The sequence below is a fragment of the Xiphophorus couchianus genome, chromosome 23 (genome assembly GCF_001444195.1).
Source record: "Xiphophorus couchianus chromosome 23, X_couchianus-1.0, whole genome shotgun sequence".
NCBI lineage: Eukaryota > Metazoa > Chordata > Actinopteri > Cyprinodontiformes > Poeciliidae > Xiphophorus > Xiphophorus couchianus.
In genome coordinates this window covers 18,173,654-18,198,057 of record NC_040250.1, presented here as the reverse complement: position 1 = coordinate 18,198,057, position 24,404 = coordinate 18,173,654, and the positions used below count along the sequence as shown (strand labels likewise).

Sequence of the window (24,404 nt, the reverse complement as noted above, 5' to 3'; positions counted from 1 at the left end):
AAAAACACTAGGATTTAGATAGCAGATAAAAACGTAGGCGCCAGATGTTTAATTTTTTAGGCTTTTATTAAAATACGGTGTTGAGTTTACCATTGGAGGTTACCATCACAAACATGATTGTTTCTAATAAAAAAGTAAACAAAAACAAAAAAAATAAAGCTTAAAAGCCTAGATACAGATTTTTTTCTGGTGTTTTTGTTTTTGCAGTCTGGTGAAAAAAAAAGAAATAAAATAATTCACAATGAGAGTGATTGGAGGAGGGGAAAATTTTTTTCACATGTTGTAAAAATACATTTCCCAAATTCAACATTACACACAGTCACTTTCAAGCATTCATTCATTCCTGGTTAGATGGTTAGATGTCAGTGCCAAAAAGACAAATAAAAAGACAAAAAAACGGTTCGGATCTGTGCACAGAACGAGGATCGAGAGTCTGTGAGGACGCAGGCAATCGGGGTCAACAGTCTGAGGGAGGAAAACCTCGGGGGGCGAGGGACAGGACACGCGGGGCGACTGCTGGAGGATATGTGTGCATTTGAACCCTGAGAGAGAGAGGAGAGACAAATGACCAACTCTCGCTGAAACTATGTCAGTGTCCACCGCACCGTCCTTATCGAGCGCAGTGGGCGAAGGTAGTGATTCGGTCTTACATCCGAGAGTTAATTATCAGCTGCTGCCACTGACAAGAGCTGGCTAGATCTGATTAAACCAAAACCAGCAGAATAAATGTGATCCATCTAAATGCAAAGTCAGTGCTCACACCGGGTGTGTGTGTGACTGCGGAACGAGCGGTGCGTGCTTAAACAAGGCTAAATGTGGTTCTTGACTGGAACAGGAAATGCACGGTGCAGTAATTTCAGGCCTGTATGGGGGTGGAGGGGAGTGAGGAGTTTTAATTCAGAGACCCCGGGGCCCTGCTGTCGTCTCCTGGCTTCACCTGCTGTGGTCGACTGTATTAAGGCAGTGAGTGGCTCCAATGGCAACTTTCTATATCAGCTACTGTAACAGGGAGAGAACGAGTAAGGCCCGCAGGATATAAGCCAGAAACGACAAATTTAAGAGAAAGAAAGGAGGACGAGGACAAGGACGAAGGAGGGGGGGGGGGACAGGCAGGGATCTCGTTTTCTCTGAAATGTTTCAGTACAACATGTCAAACACGGAGAGCTAATCCTTTAAAAATAAAAACGGTTTTAACAACAGTGCACCGCTGGACTGGAAAATATATATCATCACCAACAGGAGATTTTAAGATTATAATCCAAACTATGGGGTTACTTTTTGTTTTTCGTTTTTTTTATTTAAAAATATATACTTATCACATGACAGAGGAGCCACCTGTTGCTCATAGACTCTGAGGGGGACAAACTGTACATCACTGGAAACGGACTACGACTGAAGAAAAGAAGGAGAAACACTTCGATGGAGAGGGACAGAGAGTTAGGGGGAAGTCTGATTCCCCTGTAAAAATGACTTCACATGCACTATAGACAGCAGCTTGATGAGAAAGGTGGTCAAACGCAACGCAAGTATGTACTACCACCGTCCTAGTCCAAGTTATTTCACTTCATCGACTAATTTTTACATCACTTTTTAAAAGCCTGAAGTCTGACAATTGTGCTAAGCTGAGTGAGAAAGGCAAACAGATGCACGTTATTAGTGACGCCTGAGTAGTTTTCAAATTTATTTCAACTGGGATCTTTTGTTTTTTTGTCTCCGCTTAATTTCGTCATGACTGCTACAATTTCATCTAGAAAATCTGTACAAAAACAGAAAACAAACAAAAAAAAAAATAAAAATAGAAGGGTATGCACGGTACATTCAATATCTGTTAATGAGGTACTAGATAGGTGTTCCCTTCACACCAGGGCAACAGCATTTTAAGAGTTAACTGTAAGGGACGACTCCTTTGGAACAACAACAACAGAGTGTGAGAGCAAACACTCACTCACACACACACAAACACACACACACACACACACCACTGTCTTGAAGATGCAAGCGTGCAGGAACGCTAGCCGCTGTTTGCTCCTGCAGGAAATCTGACCCATACTGTCCTGTCACACCTGAAGGGACTGGTGGATGCGAACTGGTGTGTGCGAGTGTGCTGGGAGAGCCATGATACGAGAGGAGGATGAGGATGTGCAGGGTGGTGAAAAATTTTAAGTCAGTTTCTCCGTGTTTGTTACGTTGCATCACTTAAAGTAGCATCAATGATCTGTTACCGGGAGGCCAGATAGAGAGCGCCCTCTGCTGGCTTGATTTAGATTTCCTTTTGGGGGACCAAAACCAAATGGATCGGTCTCTAGCTGCTTGCTAGAAACCTTTGAGCAAATAAGGGGAGAAAAGTCTCAAAAGGGGGATTTCATTCTTTAAATGGTTTAACGCTATAGTTTCACAGTTAAAAGAGCTCCACACAGACTACATTATAAACCCTCTGCTGATCAAGCTAATAATGCCAAGGAGGTTTAAGGGATGGAGGGTGGCTAGATTCTGACCGCCTTACTGTAATAAGCAGTTTCCCCCAGTCATAATACAAGCAGATAGGGGCCAGGAAAACAAAAATGAAAACAACAACAACAACAGAAAAAGAAGAGAGTAGTAACACGAGCCATTAATGTACAAAGTGGAGCTTCAACTGTTCTGTTCCTGCTGGAGGCAGCAGACTAAAGCCTCATGTCGGAAAAAGCAAAACAGCAATACCTAGAACCACAAAAGATCAACTTTCCATTAAAACAACAGCCAGCTAAGGAAGTAAAACCAATCCAATAATTGAATCCTTGAGAACACAGTTATTGCTGACATTGTGGGGGTGGGGAGGTGTGAGGGTTGGTGCGTGAGATGAGGATGGAGGGATGTGGGGGTGATGGATTGGTGTAGATGGGTCACTCCTGGGCTGGTTGTCTGATCAGACGAAGGATCGGAGATCCAGGAAGGGTCAGACTGGTGCTTCCCGTGCACCGGAGCGTCGCTTTGTGTCTGACCCTGAAGGGGCGAGGTGAGGCAGTGGGTGGGGTCGACGGGGGTTTGGTTTCCAGAGATGACGGAATGTGCCAGAGCTGGCAGAGGGGGCTATTGGTCGGAGGGGAGGTCTCTGTCGCCTTCAGCCTTAGTGGGCTGCCCCGGGGAAGGGGCGTGAGGGGGGTGGGTGACGGGGGCGATGCCATGCGCCAGGGTTCCTGAAACCAGGCTCTCCACGCCTGTGCCTGATCCTGGCAGGCCCCCCGTTGCTGCGACGTTGATCAGACCTGGGGGGAATCTGGAACAGAAGGAGGAGGAGAGCTTGTTTCCTGTCTGCCAACAGGGCCCCGTGTTGTCCTGGTCAGCATTCACTGCTCTCACCTGTAGGCAGCTCCATTAAGCTCTGGGTGAACAGTAGCTGCCTCCATGGTGGGCCACTGGGAGGCGGCCATCAGATACTCCTTATTCACACAGTTCTTCAGGCTGTCAGGGATACGACCTGGAGCAACATCACATACAGGGTTCCTAAATATTTAATATTTAAATATTTTCCCATTATTTAATTTACTTTTCTCATTAGTAATGTGGAATTTTAGAAAATGGAAAAAGCAAACATTTTTTTACGATCAGTTATCTGTTTTTCTTAGGTTAAACTTTTATAGGCTTTTCAAGGCTGTAGGAACCCTTCAGAAATGAATGACACTGGTCAGTGAGAACTGGTTTCTCAGATTGTAAAAGAGAATATATTTTCATACTATATTAAATCACAATCACCAAAATACAAAATATGAAATATTGCAATTGGAAAAAATCCTTTTGTATAAAATATCTGCCAATTGCACTGAACCAAAATCGCAATATCAAATATTGATGGCAGAGGACTTGGTGAGGACAGAGTGATGAAAAATGTGAAGGGAGTTAAGAGCAATCAATAGTCATCGCAATTAAATTTCTTCTGACATCATGTAGCCTTAATTGTTCAGTGAGATCCCACAATTTATAAAGTTTAATGATTGTGCTCCATAGAAAGCGGTGGAAACTAACATCATCAATGCGACATTCAACAACACCAGACCCCCTCCTAATCATCACTGAATACTCATCTTTCTATTTTTCTGTGGAGAATATCTAAAACATCTGAAAGAAAATGCAGCAACTCAATACGCTACTGGCTACTATTGTCGAAGACCACCATTTATTTTCCTAGCTGCCGATTGGCTGAACTCCGAAAAGGGAGAATAAGGAAGACTGTGGATGTTAGCTTCTATGGTAGTACTAAGAAGGTTTTCATTGTGCATATTAGGTGTTTGGACTATTAAAATAGTCAGTTCTAAGTGTGTCTAGAAGGAATCTCAAGTATTGAAGGATTTTAGCTTTTCGCTGGCGGCTCTATTCCATAACCTCCATGAATATCAGGGGTCCACTGTATACTTTTTTACATTTAAATGTTTTGTAATATTTAAATGTTTTGTATGCTACCTATTCAGCATGTACACTCACCAGTGATGGCCCGGCGCACTTCTCTGGCTGCTTCTTCACGAGCCTCAACTGAAGCCTGCTCGCTGTACCAGGATGTGTGAGGGGTACAGATCAGGTTGGGGGCATCCTTCAGGGGGCCCGTTGAAAAACTTGATGAAGAGTAAGAACTTGTTAACATCCATTGATACTGTGTGTATAAGTAAGGCAGTAACTCAGACTCTGGTCTTCATGCAGCGCTCTTACCTGAACGGTTCTGTCTCATGCACGTCCAGGGCGGCCCCACGTATCCGGCCCTCCTTCAGGGCCTGAGCCAGAGCTTTCTCATCCACCAGCCCGCCTCTTGATGTGTTCACCAGGAACGCTCCTTGACGCATCTGTCAGAAGAGCAACAGATTTAAACTATCTACAGCAAAACTCGCCATAAAGGCAGGGGAAAAGTCAAAACCTCAAACCCCTGAAAAAGGTTTTGTCTAAATAGGAGGAGGCAGGTGAAACTGTGGTAGTCTCACTGTAACGCTATTATGCAGTTTTGCTGCTTGAAGCAGCAGATACTTTAATACCTGCAGCTGCAGTTTGAGAGGCTGCCAAGCAGGGATGAGTTAATTAGTTTTCTGCTCATGAACACGACTGGCAGTGTTTGTATGATACACCCTCTGATTTACCTGTAGGGCCTTGGAGACTAAGCAGTTTTCATTTATCTGCTTTATATAACAGAAACACGTACATAAACATCTAGTGTAAGATTAATTTCTATAATCTACAATGACAACATGTCTAAAGGACCAAAAGCAATATTTAAATCATTATCAAACAACTGAAGTGGGTCTAGTCAAATTCTTACAAATGAAATACATTGGTAGACAATGTTATTCTGATTTCTTATTAATAGAATATTATTTAACATTAAAAACACATTGCAGTAGCTTAAATTATATGTAAATCCTACCATGATATCCCTGAGGGATCAGTTCTTGGACCTAATTATGCTCTGTATGCTCCTTCAAGGTTTGAAAAGCCTGACTTCCGGTTGTATTTTATGTAAATAACATACAAGCTTAAATCTAATAAAATATGATGCCAGAACTCATTTTTATGCTAAGACGTTAATATGTGGATGGCGAAAACAAATGGAAATCTTGTGTTTTGGACTTTCTAGACTCCAAAAATGTGACCCTTTTTTGAGCTATTCTAGACAAAATTATAACAAATTCCTGCCTAAAACCCAGAGGAGCATATTAAGCTATCAAAACAGCATATATACAGTACAGACCAAAAGTTTGGACACACCTTTTAATTCAATGAGTTTCCTTTATTTTCATGACTATTGACATTGTAGATTCACACTGAAGGCATCAAAACTATGAATAACACATGTGGAAATATGCACTAAACAAAAAAGTGTAAAACAACTGAAAATACCCCTTATATTCTAGTTTCTTCAAAGTAGCAACCTTTTGCTGTGATTACTGCTTTGCACACACTCTGCATTTTCTTGATGAGCTTCAAGAGGTAGTCACCTGAAATGGTTTTCACTTCATAGGTGAGCCCTGTCAGGTTAATAAGTGGGATTTCTTGCCTTATAAATAGTCATGAAAATAAAGAAAACCCATTGAATTAGAAGGTGTGTCCAAACTTTTGGTCTGTACTGTATATATTAATCGAAAGGCACAAAGCGCTCATAGTGAACATTCCCACTTGAAAAAACATGCACCCTCCACCCATCTGTACACGCTTGCCGGAACGTTGCACTCGCTCTCTGTTTAGTGGGTGTATGCGACAGTTAGGAGCGGTGACTTTTAAGATTGATCTGATAGGCCGAATTTTCAGTTAAAAGCAGGCGAAAGCCAGCAGGGATTTGGTCTAATTAGAGAAGAAGAAGTTTAGGGGACATGAAGTGGATTCAAACTGTAGAAGAAAATAAGCCTACAGCGGTGGAAAAGGACCAAGAAGAAGAAAAATGACTTCATCAGTAATTTTGATTTGATCTGTTGATATTGATTCTTTTAAATGTTGAAATAAGGATGTTCCCCTCTACTGTTTCATTATTATCAGAGCTCATTAATGTGACACTCAAAACTAATGGAGTATTAAAAAGCCCATCCCAGTTTGATGAGGAAGCGGTTTTGTATCTGCTGACCTGTTTGATGGTGAAGTCGTTGATGAGGTGGTGGTTGTGCTCGTTGAGGCTGCAGTGCAGGGACACGCAGTCAGAGTGTATGAGCAGGTCCTGCAACGTGGCCATTCGCTGGAGGCCCAGCGAGCGCTCGACGCCGTCAGGCAGGTATGGGTCATAAAAGATTACGCTAAATCCAAACGCCTTGGCTCTCAGGGCCACAGCCTGGCCAACACGTCCTAAAAACAGCAGGACCGGGTTAAGGTTGGGAACAAATGATCCAACTCATTATGCTTAATTTGGTTTTATATTAAATTTGGGAACCATGTTCACTCACCTAAGCCTATGATGCCCAACGTTTCTCCGCGGATTCGAGCAGCGCCTCCAGCCACCTCCCTGATTTGCTCCACGCTGGAGGCCCGGGTCCCCTCCCTCAGGGCTTGGTGCATCCAGGTGACCCGCCTGTACAGGTTGAGAATCAGACATAGCGACGTGTCGGCCGTCTCTTCCACCGAGGCTGCCGGCACGTTACAGACAGCGATGCCTGCATGATGGGGGAAGGAGGAGATGTTAGGCTCGCCTTGTTGTGCCATAAAGCTGCTTGTTTCTGACATTATTCTGCAAACCTGATCATCTCACCGAGCTCAGCAGCTGCTTTGACGTCAACGTTGTCAAAGCCGGAGCCGATCCTGACAATAACCCGTAGGCCTTTGAACTTTTCCAAGTCATCTCTGGATAAAGTTATAGTGTGATACAGCAGAGCAGCCACAGCTTCATTTAACACCTGCAGAGGACAGATTTTTATTGAATTATCTGAATGATCAGCATGTTAAATTGTTCACCATAAGTGAAGTCACTGTTTTAAGACAGTCATTATGTTTTCAGGTCATAAACCAATGATGTTGGTAGCTGATCTTGTTCTACCTTCTCATGTATCTCCTGTGTGGACTGAGCGTCGCAGAAAGCCACGGTCGCCACGTCTTTGAGGATGGGCATTTCCACAGTGCAGTCGCGCCCATCCAGCAGGGCCACCAGGGGCCGAGGGTGCATTGGCCCATTCAGGATGGGGGGTCGGATACCTGAGTTAATCAGAACCAGAAAGATGTTTATGGAGGATCAAAACTGCCAGGATCCACAAAACATTAAAGTTAACATTTTGTGATAAATTAACTTAGAAGTAGGATATTAATATATTTACATCTGCATTGTAAAATTCCTATTTTACATAATATAAGTTATTTAGCTACTTAAGTAATCATTTCTCGGCACAGCTGGACTTTTTTATGTGGTCCATTGCATCAAGTCCAAAGCTACACTGCTAAAGCAAAGACGATTTGTTCCTCTGTTAACTTCAGATCCTTCAAGATCTGATTGGTCAGCTGATTAAAGTTAAAATAATTTCAACAACTATGAAATAATTATGCAAATACTGAATCATATATGCCTTTAACACAAACATTTAATTATTTCAATATTTATGTCAATAAATGTCCAACTATTACTGATACATTTAATTTATTTCTAAGTTATATGACAATGTATAAAGTTTTTTTGTATTTTGCTTATTTTTTTGGATTGTAACATTTATAACCCTCTAAAGATGTGGAAGTTCCTACTAAAAGTTTATTAATACTACATAGATAATGATTTGAGTTCCGTACTCTGGGCTTAAAAGGCCAAACACACAAAAGAATGAATGAATGAAAACAAGACTAAATCTTTCCAGGCTTCCATACAATCTACATCTTTTTAACAATACTAGCACCTTATTAATCTGGATGGCATGCAACCACTTGTTTTTCAAAATGACTAAATAGACTTTAGGTTAATGAGTCAGTCTGCATTTTCCACGTCTGGCTTGCTCAATGTGATGTACAAAAAGAAAATCCCCCTGCACAAATAGCTGAATGCTTCACTCCTTAGAAAAACAGCGTATGACTCTCTTTTTCCAACACCAACACAGAGGAAAATGTATGACTGCATGTATGTGTTGATGTGATTTAAGGTTACGAAGTTACGTGTAACCAAATCTTTAATGGTGCATCCAGGAATCTGCTCGTCTTTGCAGTGAACATCTGGGTTGAAGAGTCTTTGCATAGAGGAAAGATGAGACTCGGGTCAATGAAGTGGTCCAGTATCGTTTCTGGGAACAGGATCGGGGTACCGTGTGACAGTAGACACACACGAAAGAGCCTAGAAGGTAGCAGCAGAGGTGATGGTGTGCTACAACTGGGGGAGGGGTGAAAAACTGATTGATGTCTGGAAGGAGGTAGTGAGGGGTTCATGGGTTTATAGTGGTGGGATGTGGGGGCTGGCAGGGGGGTCAGTTGTGACCTACATCTCATGTCTAGAAGAGCCACATCTTCCAGTTATTTTACCCTCTCTTCCCAGTATAAACACAGAACTTGGTGGCAAATCTCATCCATAGTCACTCTCCATTCTGCCAACCAAAGCAGAACTGCCAAAACAAATTAATGCTGCAATTCTGCCAACACACTGCAGAAACACTCATCACAAACTGTCTTTTTTTTTTTTTTCTTTTACACCTCTTCCCTATTCTGCTTCATATGGGATTATTTTCTGTGGCCGTTATCTTGTCACTGCCGTGTGAGAGGTGTGCACTTCATTGGAGCTGGAGTGCGGTTTGCTGGAACGGTTTTACTTGGACAGAAGGCAGGACAAGGTGGCGAGACTGCTGGGGAGGAACGGGAGCTGGTAGCTGAAGCTGGAAATCAAGTATTCAGGGTTTCTGCACATTTTCCATTTCAGGGACTCCAGACTTTCCCAGACTCGGATTTTTAAACACCTCAGCCAGCTTCCAGGCTGCGTTGGAATCCAGGAACAAGCAAAGTGGCATTTAGGATGAGCGCACACCTAACACGAAATTCTCTAAAATTGTTCACAAGTCGCATTTTATCACTGAACGGTCAACCATGACACACGTGAAGCTTCTTTAGATTACGTGAACGAACGCCTGATGTGATCCATAACTATTTATTTTTATGTTATTTTGAGCCAAATTTTTCTTCTCATTTTAATAACCATTACAGCTTGAGCTTGTTTTATTGTGACTTGTTCTCTCAAATTGAAAAACCAGAATTTATCACATTGTCATATGAAGACAGGCCTCGGGCTTGTGTTCTAACGCTTTCATGATGTAATTATTAACTGAATCAAGATTATGTGATTTCAAGATATATTATGACTCTAAAGATCTTGAGCTAAATTTAAATTTTAAAGATCTCAAACTTGTGTTGCCGTGATGACTTCATTATAAACTAAAAACTGAATTTAATATTTTATTATATTTATTAAAATACAAAGATCTTAAACTCATTTTGTGCCATGTATAATTTATTGTTTTTAGTCTTGAAATTCATTATATTGCTATATCAATATATTAGGGACTCCAGCTCAATTTGTTATAGCAGCTTCATTTTTTTATATAATGTTAATATCAAATTAAATTACAATTGCAAATCTCAAGTACTATGTCGGTAAACAGATTTAATAAACTCCTTTTAGTCATAACAGTTTCAGGATCTTAAAAAAGATTGGGCTATTAAGATTTGCTATGACATATTGTGTTAAAAGATCTTAAGCTTGTTTTAATGAGATCACAGTTTGAAATAGAAATCTTAAGCTAGTTAGTCCTGAAACTGCATTTTCTTGAAATAACTGAAAATAATTCATTAGAAAATTGCTCATTTTGAGGAAGAATTAATCAAAATCTGGTTTTGATAATAATGGAGCAGGGGAGAGTCTGGAAAGACAAATGTTTCTCCATACAGTAAGCCTTTCTAGTAAATTAAGCTCACGTAAGAATAAAAACAAAGGAGAAAAATACAGGCCTGCATGTCCGATACAGTCACTGGATGTGCATACTAGTGGACTGTATTAGGCAGTGTGATTCACATTAACTGCAGATGGCTCAAAAACGCTACCATGCCAACTGCATAACACACAACACACAAAGAGACAATTGCCACGCAGAAAAACTTAAAGTGCTCCATCACAAAGAGCTCTTCAGAAAAAATATACAACCAAGTTGAGACTGCAGGGAAAGTAATTTGAGTAAAGGACACTGGCATACCCAAGGCCTACGAAGAACAAGCATGGCCAGACACACAATACAATTCATTCAGTGATTCATTCATTCTCCCTCTCTTTGCCTTTCTTCCCTCCACTCCCTCCTCCTGGTCGTATTTAGAGTAAGAGGAGGGGGGGAGGGGCAGCAGACGATGATAATGCAGCAAGCAGCAGTACTCCACCCAGACGCTGCTAGACACACGCTTATTCAGTTCCTTCAACGGCTGCGACAGCACCAACCCACACTGAGCGTGAAAGAGAAACAGAACACGCACACGTTTCAGCGCCACACCCAAACCATACATATCTCCCCCCACCGACACACAGCACTCACAAATCTTTTTTTTTTTTTTTTTTAAATCGAAAACGCACGTAAAAAAACAGAAAACACATGGGCAGTGGGCCTAACCTTGCATTGTGAAGTCTGTCAGCCTGTCTTCCTCTCTACGGTTCTTATTTTTCCTCCCTCTCTCCTGCCAGCCTGCTCTAGGCTGACTGGATCCCAGCTGTCATCCACGCCCAGCCCCTCCCCCACGGCCAGCTTCCAATCACAGGCGGCCCCATACAGACTCGGCCAACCAGCACTAACCTCATTAGCATAGCTGAAGCCGAGGCCTGGGGCGGTTTGGGCTGTTGTCATTTTTTAAAGAGACAGCTGGCCCGTTTCCCAGTAGCCTCCGCCGCAACCCTTCACCTTGTCCTCTCCCTCTCACAGGTCTCTAGAGACTCTCCCAAAGGGCTTCCTTCATTTTTGTGCACAGTTATGTCTGATTATCATCACCATTATACAACAGCTTAAAACAATAACAATCACAGAAGGATGCACATTACCATCCCTGAGTGCACACTCTGGAAACGGAAAGTTTAATTATTGTCTGTCACCTTCACAATGAAACAGCAACTTAAGACAAACACTTCATTACAAACACACAAAAGAAAACTAGTCAAGGTTACGACATTAGCACCGCACCCATCAATCAATTTTATCGCATAAACCTAAAGCAAACGAACCATTCGGAACAGTCAACATTCAAAACATAAAAGGTAACTTTATTAAAAAAATGTAAGGAATGTAAAAAAAAAATACCTTAAAAATTATTTTTAAAGTTAAAACTAAAATCTTCACTTAGTTTGGGCCAGCTAATTTACAAGTGATGCAGCACGAGGCTAGCATGGTTAAGTCAAGATTATTTGTAAAGCCCATTTCAGCAACACAGCAACTCAAAGTGCTTGACATGATAAACAAGTGTAACCACAAACAAGTGTTGTGGTTTAAGAACAATTACAGCTACAATTAATTCTAAGATCTAAGCTACTTCATAAACCCTCCTGCTTTATATGCCAATCTACATTCTTACCTTCACAGATGCGGTCAAGTCTCTGCCGCTTGACGTGTTTGGTTTTGTCCATCAGAGCCATAGACCAAGGAGTCTTAACCTGGGACAGCGAAGAACAAGTCTGGGAGCTGGAGGAGGCTCTTTAATGATGTCCACCTAGTATCACCTACAGGTACAAACAGATAATCCAGTTGGTAAAGACACAAGGAGAGTTCACTTGCTAGGAAACTTTAGAGCATTAAACACGTGACAAACAAGCTGACAGAAATGTAATTTATGCCTATGAGTTTGATGGGAGTTTTTCAGACATAGGATGAGTGTTCACCTCCTGGAGTAGTGGTCGTTTGTTGGATTTCAAGCCATTTTTTCCCAGCAGTTTTTAAGACATCTATAATTTTTATGACAAAATATTTACCTCCAATTGACCAGCTCAAGAACTAACTCTGACATTCACTTCCAATTTGGCAGAGAGGTAAAGGGTACTTTTACTGCTTTGTTGACATATTTTGCTTGGCATCTTAACAAAACCCAGTTTAACAACGACAGGTCCAATATAAAACTTTGATCCTGAAGGGTCTAAGGCTATGTTTACATGAGAAAGCTGTCTAGAAACTGCTGGTATAGTTGATTGCGGAAATGTTCCACATTTAAACTGTGTCACTGTTTAGACTACGCCACCTAGAAACCTCGAATCCGCTGTAGTTGTCATGCAAAGGCACTAAAAAGCGCTGTAATTTTAGCATAATGTCGAAACGCGCATGCGCTTTGACCCTTAACCTCCACTTCATCCTGCAGCCCTGCTTTCTGTGAATGTGCTTTCACACCAGCAGAGTACTTCACACCTCCGCAGGGGGTATTCCCAAAAGTTACACTCTCAGACCTGGCTTCAAAAAGTTCCGTTGTTAAAGACTCCCATCACTAGAGACGTGTAAACGAGTGGCGCCACTCGTTTTAAAATGTTCCGGTTTCTCTCAAAAGCAGCTCTATGTAAATGGGGCCAAAAGAAGCCAAACAAAATCTACTAGGTTTTGTTTGGTGATGAGAGTATTTGTAGATTAATTTTGTCAGAAACCAAAATGATAAAAGAGCAGGATGAAATCAAAGCTGGATTATGGCAAATCAGAGGTGAAGGATCTAATTTAAATATAAACTTGATTAAAGTAATAAACAAATCAACTAATCCTAAAAAGAAAAAGTAGGAAAAGGGACAGGGAATAAAGTCAAAGTCAGTAGACCCTGTGCAAAAGCTTGATAAATGATTAAATCAATGTTTTTTTCCAAACTTCACAAGACTGCTTAGGAATCCTATAAAGCTAATTGTTTAACATAGCTATTTTCAGATCCTCAACAGTACAAAAGAGTGACAGTATAAACTGACTTTCTGAGATATAATATCTGCATTATATCTCACTAGTGCACAGTTTTCTGTATACTTATACATACAAATCGGCTACAGTTTGGTAGAAATGTATTTAAATAAAAAACACTGCTGAATTGTGGGAAGCAGTCCCGTAGTAGGTGGGAATCAGTTGGCAGAATCTTCTTTTTTTGTTGCATGTTTGAGCTTGTTAAGAAGGTGGAGTAATAATGGTCTCTAACCTGCCAAAGTTAAATTGTGCTCTCAGTAACAAGTTTGGTCTTCAAACGGAGGAAAAAAAGTAGAAATTTTCCTCTTACATGGGTGTAAAGTTTTTGCTGCTGACTTATTGTTGTGCGACAAAAAGAAGAAAACATTTAAAAAAAAGAACATAAAGCATAAAGTGCTCCTTTTCTGTGAAAAGGTTGGTGCTGAAATAGGCTTTGGAAGTGCACCGAAAAGTAGCACAAAAAAGCAGCATGAAGAAAGAGTGTTTGATATCACTGCTGATTATTTAAATGATAAGTTGTTGTATCCCTCTGGAAAGCAGATCGGATTGGGATCATTTGGACTGATATGAATCAAATTTGGAGTAGATTCGATTTTGACGCAATTGTAATTGTACGCTAGAGCAGTTTGTCTTCCAAAGAGCTTTTGGATGACATTTGTTGTTAATAGGCATTCTATAAACAAGCTGAATTCAGCAGATGTTTATTTTTTACTGAATCAATCACACCTCCCGCGTGCATCCTTTTAGTCAACAATACTCCACCCCGCTTAGACTTATGTGACATAAAAAAAATAAAACAAAAACAAGATAACAACCATTTAAGGTTCAGCCATTAACTGAAGATCCAAGTAAACGAACAGATATAAAAATGTGTAAAAGAGTCAAAGAAAACATCCCCCCCAAAAAAAGAAGACACCAACTCACCTGGAAAACGTCTTGTGTGCCAGGAAGGTTGGCAACTTAGTTTAAACTGTAAACGAGGCAAAGACAAACAAACATTAAATCTAACAAATGCCATGCAGTTCGAGTCTCTGCAGGCAACTTATTAAGGCAAGAAATTCTGATAAAGCTTTAGCATTTGAATTATAATCATCTAATGTTGTATTTATTTTCGTTTTACCGAGTAGGTTTTCACACTTCATATTAGCATGCTACAATTTAGCTTAGGAGTTTATTATTCTAAGCGAGGGTTTTTTGGTCATGTTTCACATTGTACGTTATGCAACTGAACTTACTGCAAAAACGTTTTTCCCCCAAATGCAAAGTGCAGCAATACATGATTTAAACATTGTCAAAATAAAGCAATAATACAACAAAACAATTTTTTAAATCTCCATCAAATTTATTATAAACGAGCAAGTTAAAGATTGTATTTCTGAGTAACATTAAAATGGCTTCACACATTTGAACAGCATTACTATATAGTGTGCTTTTTTTTTTTTTACCAAAATAATAAAATGAACCGCTCAGGTGAGTCATTAATTCTTAGCCAAGTAATGAGTTGTGCTGTAGATACAGAATTGAGCATGCTTTAATTTGTATGCAAAATGGTCAATCAAGCTTTCCCCCGCAGATAACAATTTCCTGTTCTCTTTCTGGTCTTATCTACAGATTCAGATTAAGTTCTCCTAAGAAGGAGAACATAAAAAAAGAGAGAGAAAACTGCCCTGTATTTTCTTTGATATGATGGCGGTACTAATGGCAACAGAAAATTAAAAATATAAGATTTTCTCAATTTGTGCATTAACGCATATGTCCATCACCTTTGTTTGATTTTAAGTAAAATAAAAGAGAGCATTAGAATATATGGTCATTTCGCAATGAAATTAACTTTTTATATGAACAATTGGATCACACACACAGCGCTGTCTCTTTACTTCTTACCTCAGTGAAGTAAACTTCTTTGTAATCTCCTGATCAAGATGGTGTGATTAAGTAGCAATTTTTCGCCAATATTCGCTTAAGTGTTTTTGGCCTCCTGTTCTTTACTGTTAAAACCTCAATAAACTTTATACTAACTCAGTGCAACTTTATTTAAAGTGGAAGCAGATGTGTACTCTGGCTTTAACCGAAATTTAGATTAAATAGGAGATAGTGATAATGAGCGGATCAGTTTGTGTATGACTTCTGCTAAAATTTCTACTGATAAGGTACCGTTAACCAAGTAGTTAGCTGACGAAGCTAGTTAGCTTGTTTCTCCTCTTTCAATCAGCGGGGTAATTCTAATGAATGGTAGAGATAAATATTTAGTTATAGTTCAAGTTATTTTACAATTTCTAAAAGTTATGTGTAAATATTATTTTACCCCAGCGTGCCCACTGTAGCTTGTTCGCCAAATACAAACTTCTGAATCGCTATCCAAGTTAACTCAATACATAGCACCGGAGCTAGCTGCCCGCTAACCCAAACACAAACACTCCAGTACTACAAGTGGCTAACATTCTCAAAGAGCCAAAAAACTTTCTAAAGTACTGAACAAATGACGTATTCCATGTCATATTGCTGCCATTAAGTTAATAAATGTAAGTATTTATTTTTTTTGTGACGACATATGTGGGGCGTTTAAGTGCTGCTAGCGTTAGCTAGCCATCGCCGTTAAGTGTGGTGTGGCTGGGTCTGTGGGAGAGATGCAGGCGGAGGGGGAGCCCATTTCGTCCGATTTGTTATCAGCGAGTGGCGCTACAATGTGAAATGTGTGACCCAGAAGCTGAGCAAAATCCTTCCATTTGCAAGGCGATTCAAACCACCGCGAAAGCGAACGCAACTCGTCGTACTTTGCCGCTAAACACGCGAGTTGTGAGGGGGGAAAATGGCAGTTATTTACCCCAGATAAACTCTTTCAGGAGTGCCGAGGCAGTGCGCGTCCGTCGGTGGTGTTCCCTCTCTCCCGATCGCCATGAAATTAGACAAAAGAGGAAGTGGCTTGTTGATGAGGGGGTCAGACTGTCTGTTTTTTTTTAAAAAAGCGGCCGTCTGCTAGAAGGAGCGCCCTCACCTTCCACGGCGGAGCGACAAAAAAAAAAAAAAAAAAAAAGTAAGACAAGTTAGCAAAGACTGCTTTGGTGTACTTAATAGGCCTTTTAACATGTTTCTGTGAATTTTACAACCATGAACGGAAACATGTATACACTTTTTACACAAAAGAGGCCGAGTTCTACAGTATCTAAAATATGCTAAATAAAAAGTAAATAAATAATAATAAAAAAGAAAGGCAGAAAAAAGTATACATTTTTTGAATCATTCTCATAATAAATTACTGACTGCATTTTTTTAATATATTCATTTTGTCCCCATTTTTAATTTTTGCATATCATGGCATTAATTTTTGTCGTAGTATTTTTTTAGTTTATGTCCGGTTTTAGAGTAAATTTTATGTAAATCTAGAGGTAGGTAGTTATAATTTTCAATATCTATTTGAAACAACTGTGTGTGAATTTTCTTTTTGAAAGTAAAAAAAAAAAGCTAATCTTCTAAGTTATATGTAAAGTGTATAAAGGTTGAACATCAGTCTTCATTGAAATGTGAAAGCAGCTTTTTATCTTCAGTTCCAAAACTAAAATCCACAAACTTTCAAAATTTATCAGGGATGTTTGACCTGAACAAGAGATTGATACATGAAATATATATTATTCTACATTTAGCATGGTGCTGCTGCATAGCAAAGATGAAATGATTAAGCATATTTAACAAGGTGCTTAATGATATTAGGGATCTAAACTGAACAAATGAGTTTTGACACTTAGCTTTTTATTTAATCATAAACTTGCTTGTGTGGCATTTGGAGAGGCTGAAGCAGCCTGTTGAAATGCTGTCACTGCATTGTGTTTAATAGAAACGATCTGAGCTCTTCTGTTACTGACATAATGGAGAGCTGGACCATTTTGCCGTCTACTGTATTTCGTAAAAATGTCTAAATTTTAAATTAGGCTATTGAAGGTGACATGTAATATATCACAAGGCTCACTGGGCAATTTACCAACTAAACTGGAATGTAATTGCATTTCATCTCTTAGAGCTGATCAGTGAAAAAGTTTTGGCACAGTTGTGCTCTACTGCATTGCAGAGAGAAAGCTTTTGGTCTAAGAGCTTTCTACATAGAGTTTGAGTACTCTCCCTGTACTCCATCTTCCTCCCACAGTCCAAAAACATGACTGTCAGGTTTATTGGTCTCTAAACTGACTTTAGATATGAATATGTACATGAATAGTTGTTTATCCTTTTGGTCTTTGTGTGCTTGTCCAGGGTACTCCACCTCTTGTTTACTGCAATAAGCTACTGTAGTATAAACAATAGATTTAATTTCTCTAACATTATCCATTTTGACATATTTGTCATTCAAATTAACTTATTAATTTAGATTTAGGAAACCAATGTTTTTCTGCCATAGCAAAATATTGGATTAATAATTTATATACAGTACAGACCAAAAGTTTGGACACATTTCTCATTGAATTCAATGAGAAGGTGTGTCCAAACTTTTGGTCTGTACTGTATATCTTATATATACAGTGTATCCATCTGTGAAGTTTTTTTTCATGCTTTTCTGGCATCAAGACAACTGTGGCTTGAGACAAATGTGAGTCATTAAATCTCCTATTCTTGAGCGCAGAAATAAAAGGCTTGCCCATTGCTACATTCCTTAAAAAACTGCCTCTGTAATTTCACGTTGCTCTGATTTTAAAAGAAGTCTTTTTTAAATTTCATCTCTACAAAGTGAACCTGCTTGATGCTCCTCTGTATTTATGCTTGGCATAGCTTGTTAGCTGCATCAAAGTGTACCAAGGACTTTATAAACTATGGTTTCCAAACCGTTCAAGTCTTTCTGCCATGCCATCCTTGTGCTTAAAAGTCCTTTATGGAGAATGCAATAGAAATTCCTGGAGTGACCAAAGTTTTCTTTGCCTTTGTGGAGTGCAGAATGACGCTGCTTTGGTCGTCCACTCCATACATTTCCCCTTTTACAATGAGCTGAAGTTCAGCTGTTTTGGAAGCTAATATTTAGCTGTTCTATTTTAGTAGAAGTGGGAATAACAAATTTAATCTAAATTAAAGTAACAGGTACTTTTTGTCAAGTAAGAATCTTATCAATACATAAGGGTCTCAGTCAATAACAGTCTTTTTATCTACTGAGGTAAAACACCTGTTTCAAATATTAACTTAAACAAGCAACACAACTTCAAAGACACTCGTGGATCTGTAAACTACCAATGGTGGTGTCAAACTGCACTTGTCAAGAGCCAGTCTCCTGCAACTTTTAGAAGTCTCTCTGCTTCAGCACACCTGGATCCAATATTAGCTCACCAGCAGAGCTCTGTAGGGCCATACTGCACACTAGTAGTGAGGCAGTTTTTCCATTTAATTCAAGCACGTAGGACAAGGAAGGGACACATCTGAAGGTTACAGGACTGACCCTGGACTAGACTTAATTTAGCCACTAGATGGCACAAATGATCATATCGTACCTTGCTCTAATGGCTGACTGGAAGACAAAACTAAAGTTTTTCAAAAAAAAACTTTGAAAAAAAATATTAAATTTTATTCATACATACATTGTGCAAGAGGAGTTTTTTTTCCCACCTGAAAACATGAAAGATAATTTCTCAAAGGCCACCAAATCATCTGCATTACTCCAAGCCTTGGTCACATACACTCAGGAATGGTGGGGAAACGTGCACTCACTTTCACCGCAGTACAGTACATTATGGAGTGCCACAGGGAGTCCACCTGCAGCACTGATTCAGTTATTCAGTTAGCTATTGTAGTTTATGTGCCAGGCATTCAAAAATATCCAAATCAGTGCAAACAGAGACCATAAATGTGTCTGGCTGTGAAAAAAGGGGTCCAGAGCACCAAGGACTCTGTATTTTAGGTTTAAGGCATGGTTAACAGTATAATCATTATTACTCTTGATGAGGGGGGCTTGCTTATTCATCAGTTAAGCAATTACAATAGAAAGTTCCCTTTGTAGCAAACATATTTTAAGAGCACAAGCTGAAAACCGATGCATTTTAGCAGGGAATTAAAAAAGGTACAGTGGATTCTGGAATGTTTCCTGTTAAATATACAGGAGAGCACTAAGATATGGATTTTTTTTTTATGCACATAGTAACATCAAAACGGCTTGTGCGCATCATTCAGATCCAAGCAGAACATTTTTGTTCACTTCCAGGTGCAGCGTCAATCAGGCTGTGAAAGACAACTGAGATGTGGTGAATAACATTAAGACTAATGTTGATTCAAAATGGTTAAAAGTGTGCTGCTCACATGAAAAACTGCTTATTTGCTCATGCGCTTTTCCCATAAGGAGGGCTGAACAGGCAGGCACTAATTTTTTTTTTTTGTGAAAGTCTGAGAAGCGAGTTGACACACAATCACTGCAATGTAACTGGAAATTGGCTCCAACTTCCCTAGCTCTTAATCATTAACTCAGGACAGTAAGAGTAGGTTGTTCCCAAAAGGCTCTGCCAGAAGCCAACATGTGTGCTTTACATGGTTATGAACACAGTAGTTACTGTAAGCACCAATTAATGGTCAGTTTTCTTCTATGAGGCTCAAGTCCAAATCTGTACAGTCTCTTTCAAAAATAAATTTTTTTCCAACAGCTAAAACAGTTCTTTCACACTCTTCTTCCTCCTCCTCTTCTTCTTCTTCACTTTCACTCAGCGGACCGATGCTGGTTCTTCCCAGGAATTCAGCAGGGGAGAAGGCCAAGCGCTGCTCGGATTGAGAAGACACTGGAAATATGCCACCACCTGTTCCACCCACCAGGCTCTCGCAATTACCCATCTGCACAGGAGAAAGAAGGTTCACAAAATCACCAGACAAATTCTCACAAACAGAGGTGAACAACAGAAAACTAAAAAGCCTGTGTATTTAAATGTTGTTCTATGAGGACCAAAGAACACCACAGATAAGTCCGGCATATAGTTAGAGAGACGGTTGGGTTATAAAATATTTTCACGAGCTTTGCTGAAGCACTATTTGATCAAGTAGAGTTTGGTGCAACTGCAAACCTATCAACTATTGTCCATCAGGTGAGAGAGGAAATAATGCACCTGAATGTAGCGTCCCTGTGAGAAACAAGATGGTGGCATGCTGGGTGTGCAGATTACTGGATGTCAGTCATAAATAGTTTTAAAAGCATCAACGCTTCTGACTATAACAGGCCCAGACAGATCGCTGGGTGCTGCATTGTCAGCGTTCTTTTTTTATTTTCTTTTATCTGAAATAGTTTGCTTAGAGACTATAGGATTTTTATTGGAGTCCAGCTTTTCCAATCTGAAAATTTTCAGTCAGCACTTTGACAAAGGCCTAATATGAGCTTAATTTACACACTCCATGTCTGAGCCTAATGCCTAAAACATGTACACTCACTCATCTTTTTGACTGCTGTTGTACAAGCAGCAATACAATCTTTACAAAATAACCCAAATATTTTTTTCCTCTTGAATGTTATTAAATTGCACATCGCTTTGTTTTATTTCACTCAACAAATCAGCCATTGATCTGGGTATTATGGAGTCCCAAAAGTTCTAAATTCCCAGAAAAATAAAATTTAAAAATTCTCTTTTATAAACAGTTCAAAAATTATATTTATCGCAATTTATGGGTTGTGAATGAGAAACTATGGGTCGATTAACAGTTACTGTGTGCAGTTTAGTGATACAAATCACACATCTTTATATGACTCATGTCCTAGAGAAGCATTTGAGAAAAACAAATGGATGTTTGTCAGACTATGATTCCTGTGACCTGCAGTCGCAGCTGTGAACTTTCCTAAAAATGGAGTAATAAATAGTTCTTTATTGCTTTCACAATAGTACCACAAAGCAGCGCAAGTACACACATCACACCTTTTGGATTAGCTAAAATAAATAAATCTACTTCACAATTAAGCACTACTTTGTGTTGATGTCAAGTGAAATCCCCAAATACATTAAAGTGTGTAAAAATGACCTCAAACATGCAAAACGCACTGTGCTCCCAATTGGTTTGAGCAAGAGAAAGAAGCTGACAGAACAATCTTTCAGTAGCGTCCCTGCTTTCCTCACCTGTGTCATTTTGCTGAAGTCCAGCCCTGGCCGGGAGCAAGGAAGGACATCTGGGTCATGGCGCCTCTTCAGCCGGGGTTTGCGCATGTCGCAGGGCTGCGAGTGGCATCGTGGCAGTGCGGGGTGCAGGTCCCGCCGGGAGCAGGATGGGGTACTGCAAGCTGAAGTGGGAGATGGACACAGGGAAGGATGCTCTGGGCCAGAAAAGCTGTGTGCCAGAACATGAGCTGGGGAAGGCGGAGGGTGCAAGGACGCCACAGAGGCTATCTGAATGTGCACGGGGGAAAGGGAGAAGCGACGGTGCAGGATAGAGTGAGAAACCAGAGGGGCTGGTGAAGAGGAGCAAGAGGAAGGTGTAGCAAGAGAGGCAGAGCAAGCACCTTTCAACGTGTCACAGGGATCCCATGGGAATCCACAGGACAAAGAAGAGTCAGAAGACAGTGCTAAACTAAAGAAGTTAGGGCTAGATGATGAGTGTAAAGAGGACGAGGTGAAGGAAGAACTGGGACCACAAAGAAGCAAAGAACTGGCTCCAGAGCCTGAACTAGATGCTCCTCGACTGTGGCAGCCCCGTTTTACTGGAGTCCAGACCTTTGATGCGCTTGGGTGCCAAGTGGAGCGGCACTGGGACAGGTCCTCTGGAACAGAGAGGGAGCGGCAGTGGCGTTTTGGAGGTGGTGGGGGGGAACTTTGGAAGGATTTGTTTGTGAGGGAAACCTCTAGTCCCTGGAGTGGCTCTCCAGAGCGCGAGCGGGGCCAAGGATCACACGAGTCAGCCAAAACATGTGCTTTGCATGACTGGTGTGTGTCTGAGCTGGCTTCTAATAGTGAGAAAACAAAGATATAAGACTAGTGACCATAACAGTCAAAGCGTATCTTCTATGTTGTTCTGACTTACCTTGCGTTGTTTTGCCAGAATTCCATGAAATGGTTGGACTTGAGCCCACTGCAGGCAGAGACTGTAACAAATGCAACAACTTAACTTTCAAAACCAATACCCAACTAAATTGCATCAAAGCCATTTGAGTTCATTATTTCTCAACTTACCACACTGGCATTGAATGTGAAAGCCTTGTGATAAGGTTCCTCTAAACTCTGCTTACAGAGCTGCTCTGTGATAAGTGTAACCATAATTGCAGTCCAAGGAGACGCATGGAGATGGCAGATCCACCGAGGGTAGAGATTTTTTAAAAAAAATTTTCAGTCAGAACTCTGGCGTGGTCTGTGGTGTCCCCTCCACACCTCAACCAGCCAGACTGACCAGCCTTCTAACTATACCATTCTCATGTCTATGCCACCTGAAGGGACAGAGAATCATAGATTGGAACAATCATTAACCAGAACAGTTACAACAGAGAACGTGCAATTAAACAATATCTTAATAAACCCACACAGAGGGGAAAAGAATGCATGAATGTCAAATGCATATTTCTGCACAAAATCTAAGCTGGGATCTGTGAGCTGCGTCATTCACTTCACACATAAAAGGGAGAAGTTCATGTTCACAAAGGCAGAGAGCACACGGGGACACAAGGAGGCCCTGAACAAAGGAGTACTTCACATTCCATCAAAGAGAGCGTGCACGCCCATTAAAACAAAAGAAAAAAAAAACAAGGAACTCAAAATAGTGATATCTAAGAATGAGTTGTGGTGCTGCAGAGTTTGGAAGGGGGAGGGAGAATCCAAAAAAGGAAAGGATGGGGGGGAGGGGGGGGGGGAGACTGTAGAAAATGAATGGGACAGAGATTCGAAATATGTCATAGTGTGCCACTGAGTGTCAATGAAACAACTTATTTTCCTAAAGATTAACTTATGTTGGCACAAGAACAGAAATTCGACAAATCTTCAAGCAACTTCTCAAACTAAAAGTAAATTTAAAAAAAAAACAATATGGCAGTTGAATTGAAATAAAGCATGGCCTTGTAGCATTTACCCTGGTGTTTTAAGAGTGCAAAGGCTAAAGTACATTTAGTGCCTAAACTAGTGCCAACAGAGACAGAATAAACCGTTTCTGTGTAAATACTTTAAACTTCCATAGTCATAATTAAATCATTTAGTGACATTCACGGCTAATGAAACTTTACAACACTGCTGACTTTGTAATTTGGCCTCCACCGCCTGCCATCTCATGACAAACCTAGGTGCTACATTGCTAGCCTGGTTCCACATGCCACAAGTCAAAAGGTTTCACCAGACCTAATCATGTGGCAACAGCTCTGGGGAAAAAAACGACAAAAAAGACATTGCTGCAAGCAATCATCAGCTAATTTAAAGTTAGCACATAATTCATTAGATCAGCAAGTTTGAACATACACTTAACAACAACAGCGTGTGTTTAAAATCGTGATAGATGTGTAGAAGAATTAAAAAGATACTTCATACGTAAATGTAATTTGGGGTGTTTAATAATATCCAGGGATATCAGCTTTTTAACGTGGTGGCGCAGGTCGCTCATTTCTTAAGAAAAACGGATCCGATTGCTAAAATCGATCTCTGATACGAACTGCAGTATAGACTTTATGCAGTTGATAGATTTTTTTTTTCTGGGTAAATCTACTACACATTGTAGCTGGGCAGCAAGCTAGCTTAACACGATGCAGACCGTGAGACATCAAGTTATTAGCCGGTTACGTTAGCAAGCTTATAGGATAACAAGTGTGCCAACTTCAATGACTGGTGTCATTTCTTCCACCTCCACCATTTACTACCAACAGAGAACCGTTCATTCGCTGACATAGTTTACAAAGACTGTGAAAACACGCTGTTCCTGAATTTACCGGCTCATAACTCGGTCACGCAGCCGCTCTAAGAGCTAGCAAGCTACAGCTGACCTGATGCATTACCTGCTTTCTGTGGTTCCTTAGCAACCGAAACCCGCACCGCCAAGCGAGCGACTGAGTCGCAGAGTATTTATAGCCTTTGGGCGATACCAATGCAAAAAAACGTATCAGGACAATGTTTCACCAAAATGACTTTTAGCAAACTAATGAAGCAAAATGTAGCACACGAT

The 24,404-nt window shown here is 40.3% G+C and overlaps 2 protein-coding genes across 5 annotated transcripts; both read right to left on the bottom strand.

Annotated features, from left to right (window-relative positions):
- Window positions 1–47: 47 nt before the first annotated feature.
- Window positions 48–16,328, bottom strand: ctbp1l (C-terminal binding protein 1-like). 4 transcript variants are annotated; one of them, XM_028008717.1, is made up of 11 exons: window positions 16,168–16,328; window positions 14,268–14,313; window positions 11,998–12,142; window positions 7,475–7,629; window positions 7,190–7,334; window positions 6,888–7,094; window positions 6,575–6,789; window positions 4,681–4,811; window positions 4,459–4,586; window positions 3,340–3,457; window positions 48–3,256 (listed from the first exon to the last, which is right to left on the bottom strand). In XM_028008717.1, the coding sequence occupies exons 3-11, from the start codon at window positions 12,056–12,058 to the stop codon at window positions 3,070–3,072; spliced, it is 1,347 nt and encodes a 448-aa protein (XP_027864518.1). In that variant the 5' UTR covers window positions 12,059–12,142; window positions 14,268–14,313; window positions 16,168–16,328; the 3' UTR covers window positions 48–3,069. The 4 variants fall into 4 exon arrangements, with proteins under 4 accessions (XP_027864518.1, XP_027864519.1, XP_027864520.1 ...); XM_028008718.1 differs by lacking the exon at window positions 16,168–16,328 and adding an exon at window positions 15,228–16,135; XM_028008719.1 differs by lacking the exon at window positions 14,268–14,313.
- A 2,529-nt stretch (window positions 16,329–18,857) lies between these two features.
- On the bottom strand, window positions 18,858–24,388 carry LOC114138653 (protein FAM53C-like). Its single transcript, XM_028008036.1, has 5 exons — window positions 24,238–24,388; window positions 22,442–22,692; window positions 22,293–22,353; window positions 21,395–22,215; window positions 18,858–20,129 (listed from the first exon to the last, which is right to left on the bottom strand). The coding sequence occupies exons 2-5, from the start codon at window positions 22,523–22,525 to the stop codon at window positions 19,875–19,877; spliced, it is 1,221 nt and encodes a 406-aa protein (XP_027863837.1). The 5' UTR covers window positions 22,526–22,692; window positions 24,238–24,388; the 3' UTR covers window positions 18,858–19,874.
- Window positions 24,389–24,404: the final 16 nt, after the last annotated feature.

Coding starts and splice junctions, on each gene's coding strand:
- ctbp1l (XM_028008717.1), bottom strand. CDS start 12,058: ATGGCTCTGATGGACAAAACCAAACACGTCAAGCGGCAGAGACTTGAC. Junction 6,790..6,887: donor GTTGGGCATCATAGGCTTAG/GTGAGTGAACAT, acceptor TGCTGTTTTTAG/GACGTGTTGGCCAGGCTGTG. Junction 3,257..3,339: donor CTTAATGGAGCTGCCTACAG/GTGAGAGCAGTG, acceptor CTTCTGTTCCAG/ATTCCCCCCAGGTCTGATCA.
- LOC114138653 (XM_028008036.1), bottom strand. CDS start 22,525: ATGGTTACACTTATCACAGAGCAGCTCTGTAAGCAGAGTTTAGAGGAA. Junction 22,354..22,441: donor TCACATTCAATGCCAGTGTG/GTAAGTTGAGAA, acceptor CATTTGTTACAG/TCTCTGCCTGCAGTGGGCTC. Junction 22,216..22,292: donor TTCTGGCAAAACAACGCAAG/GTAAGTCAGAAC, acceptor TCTCACTATTAG/AAGCCAGCTCAGACACACAC.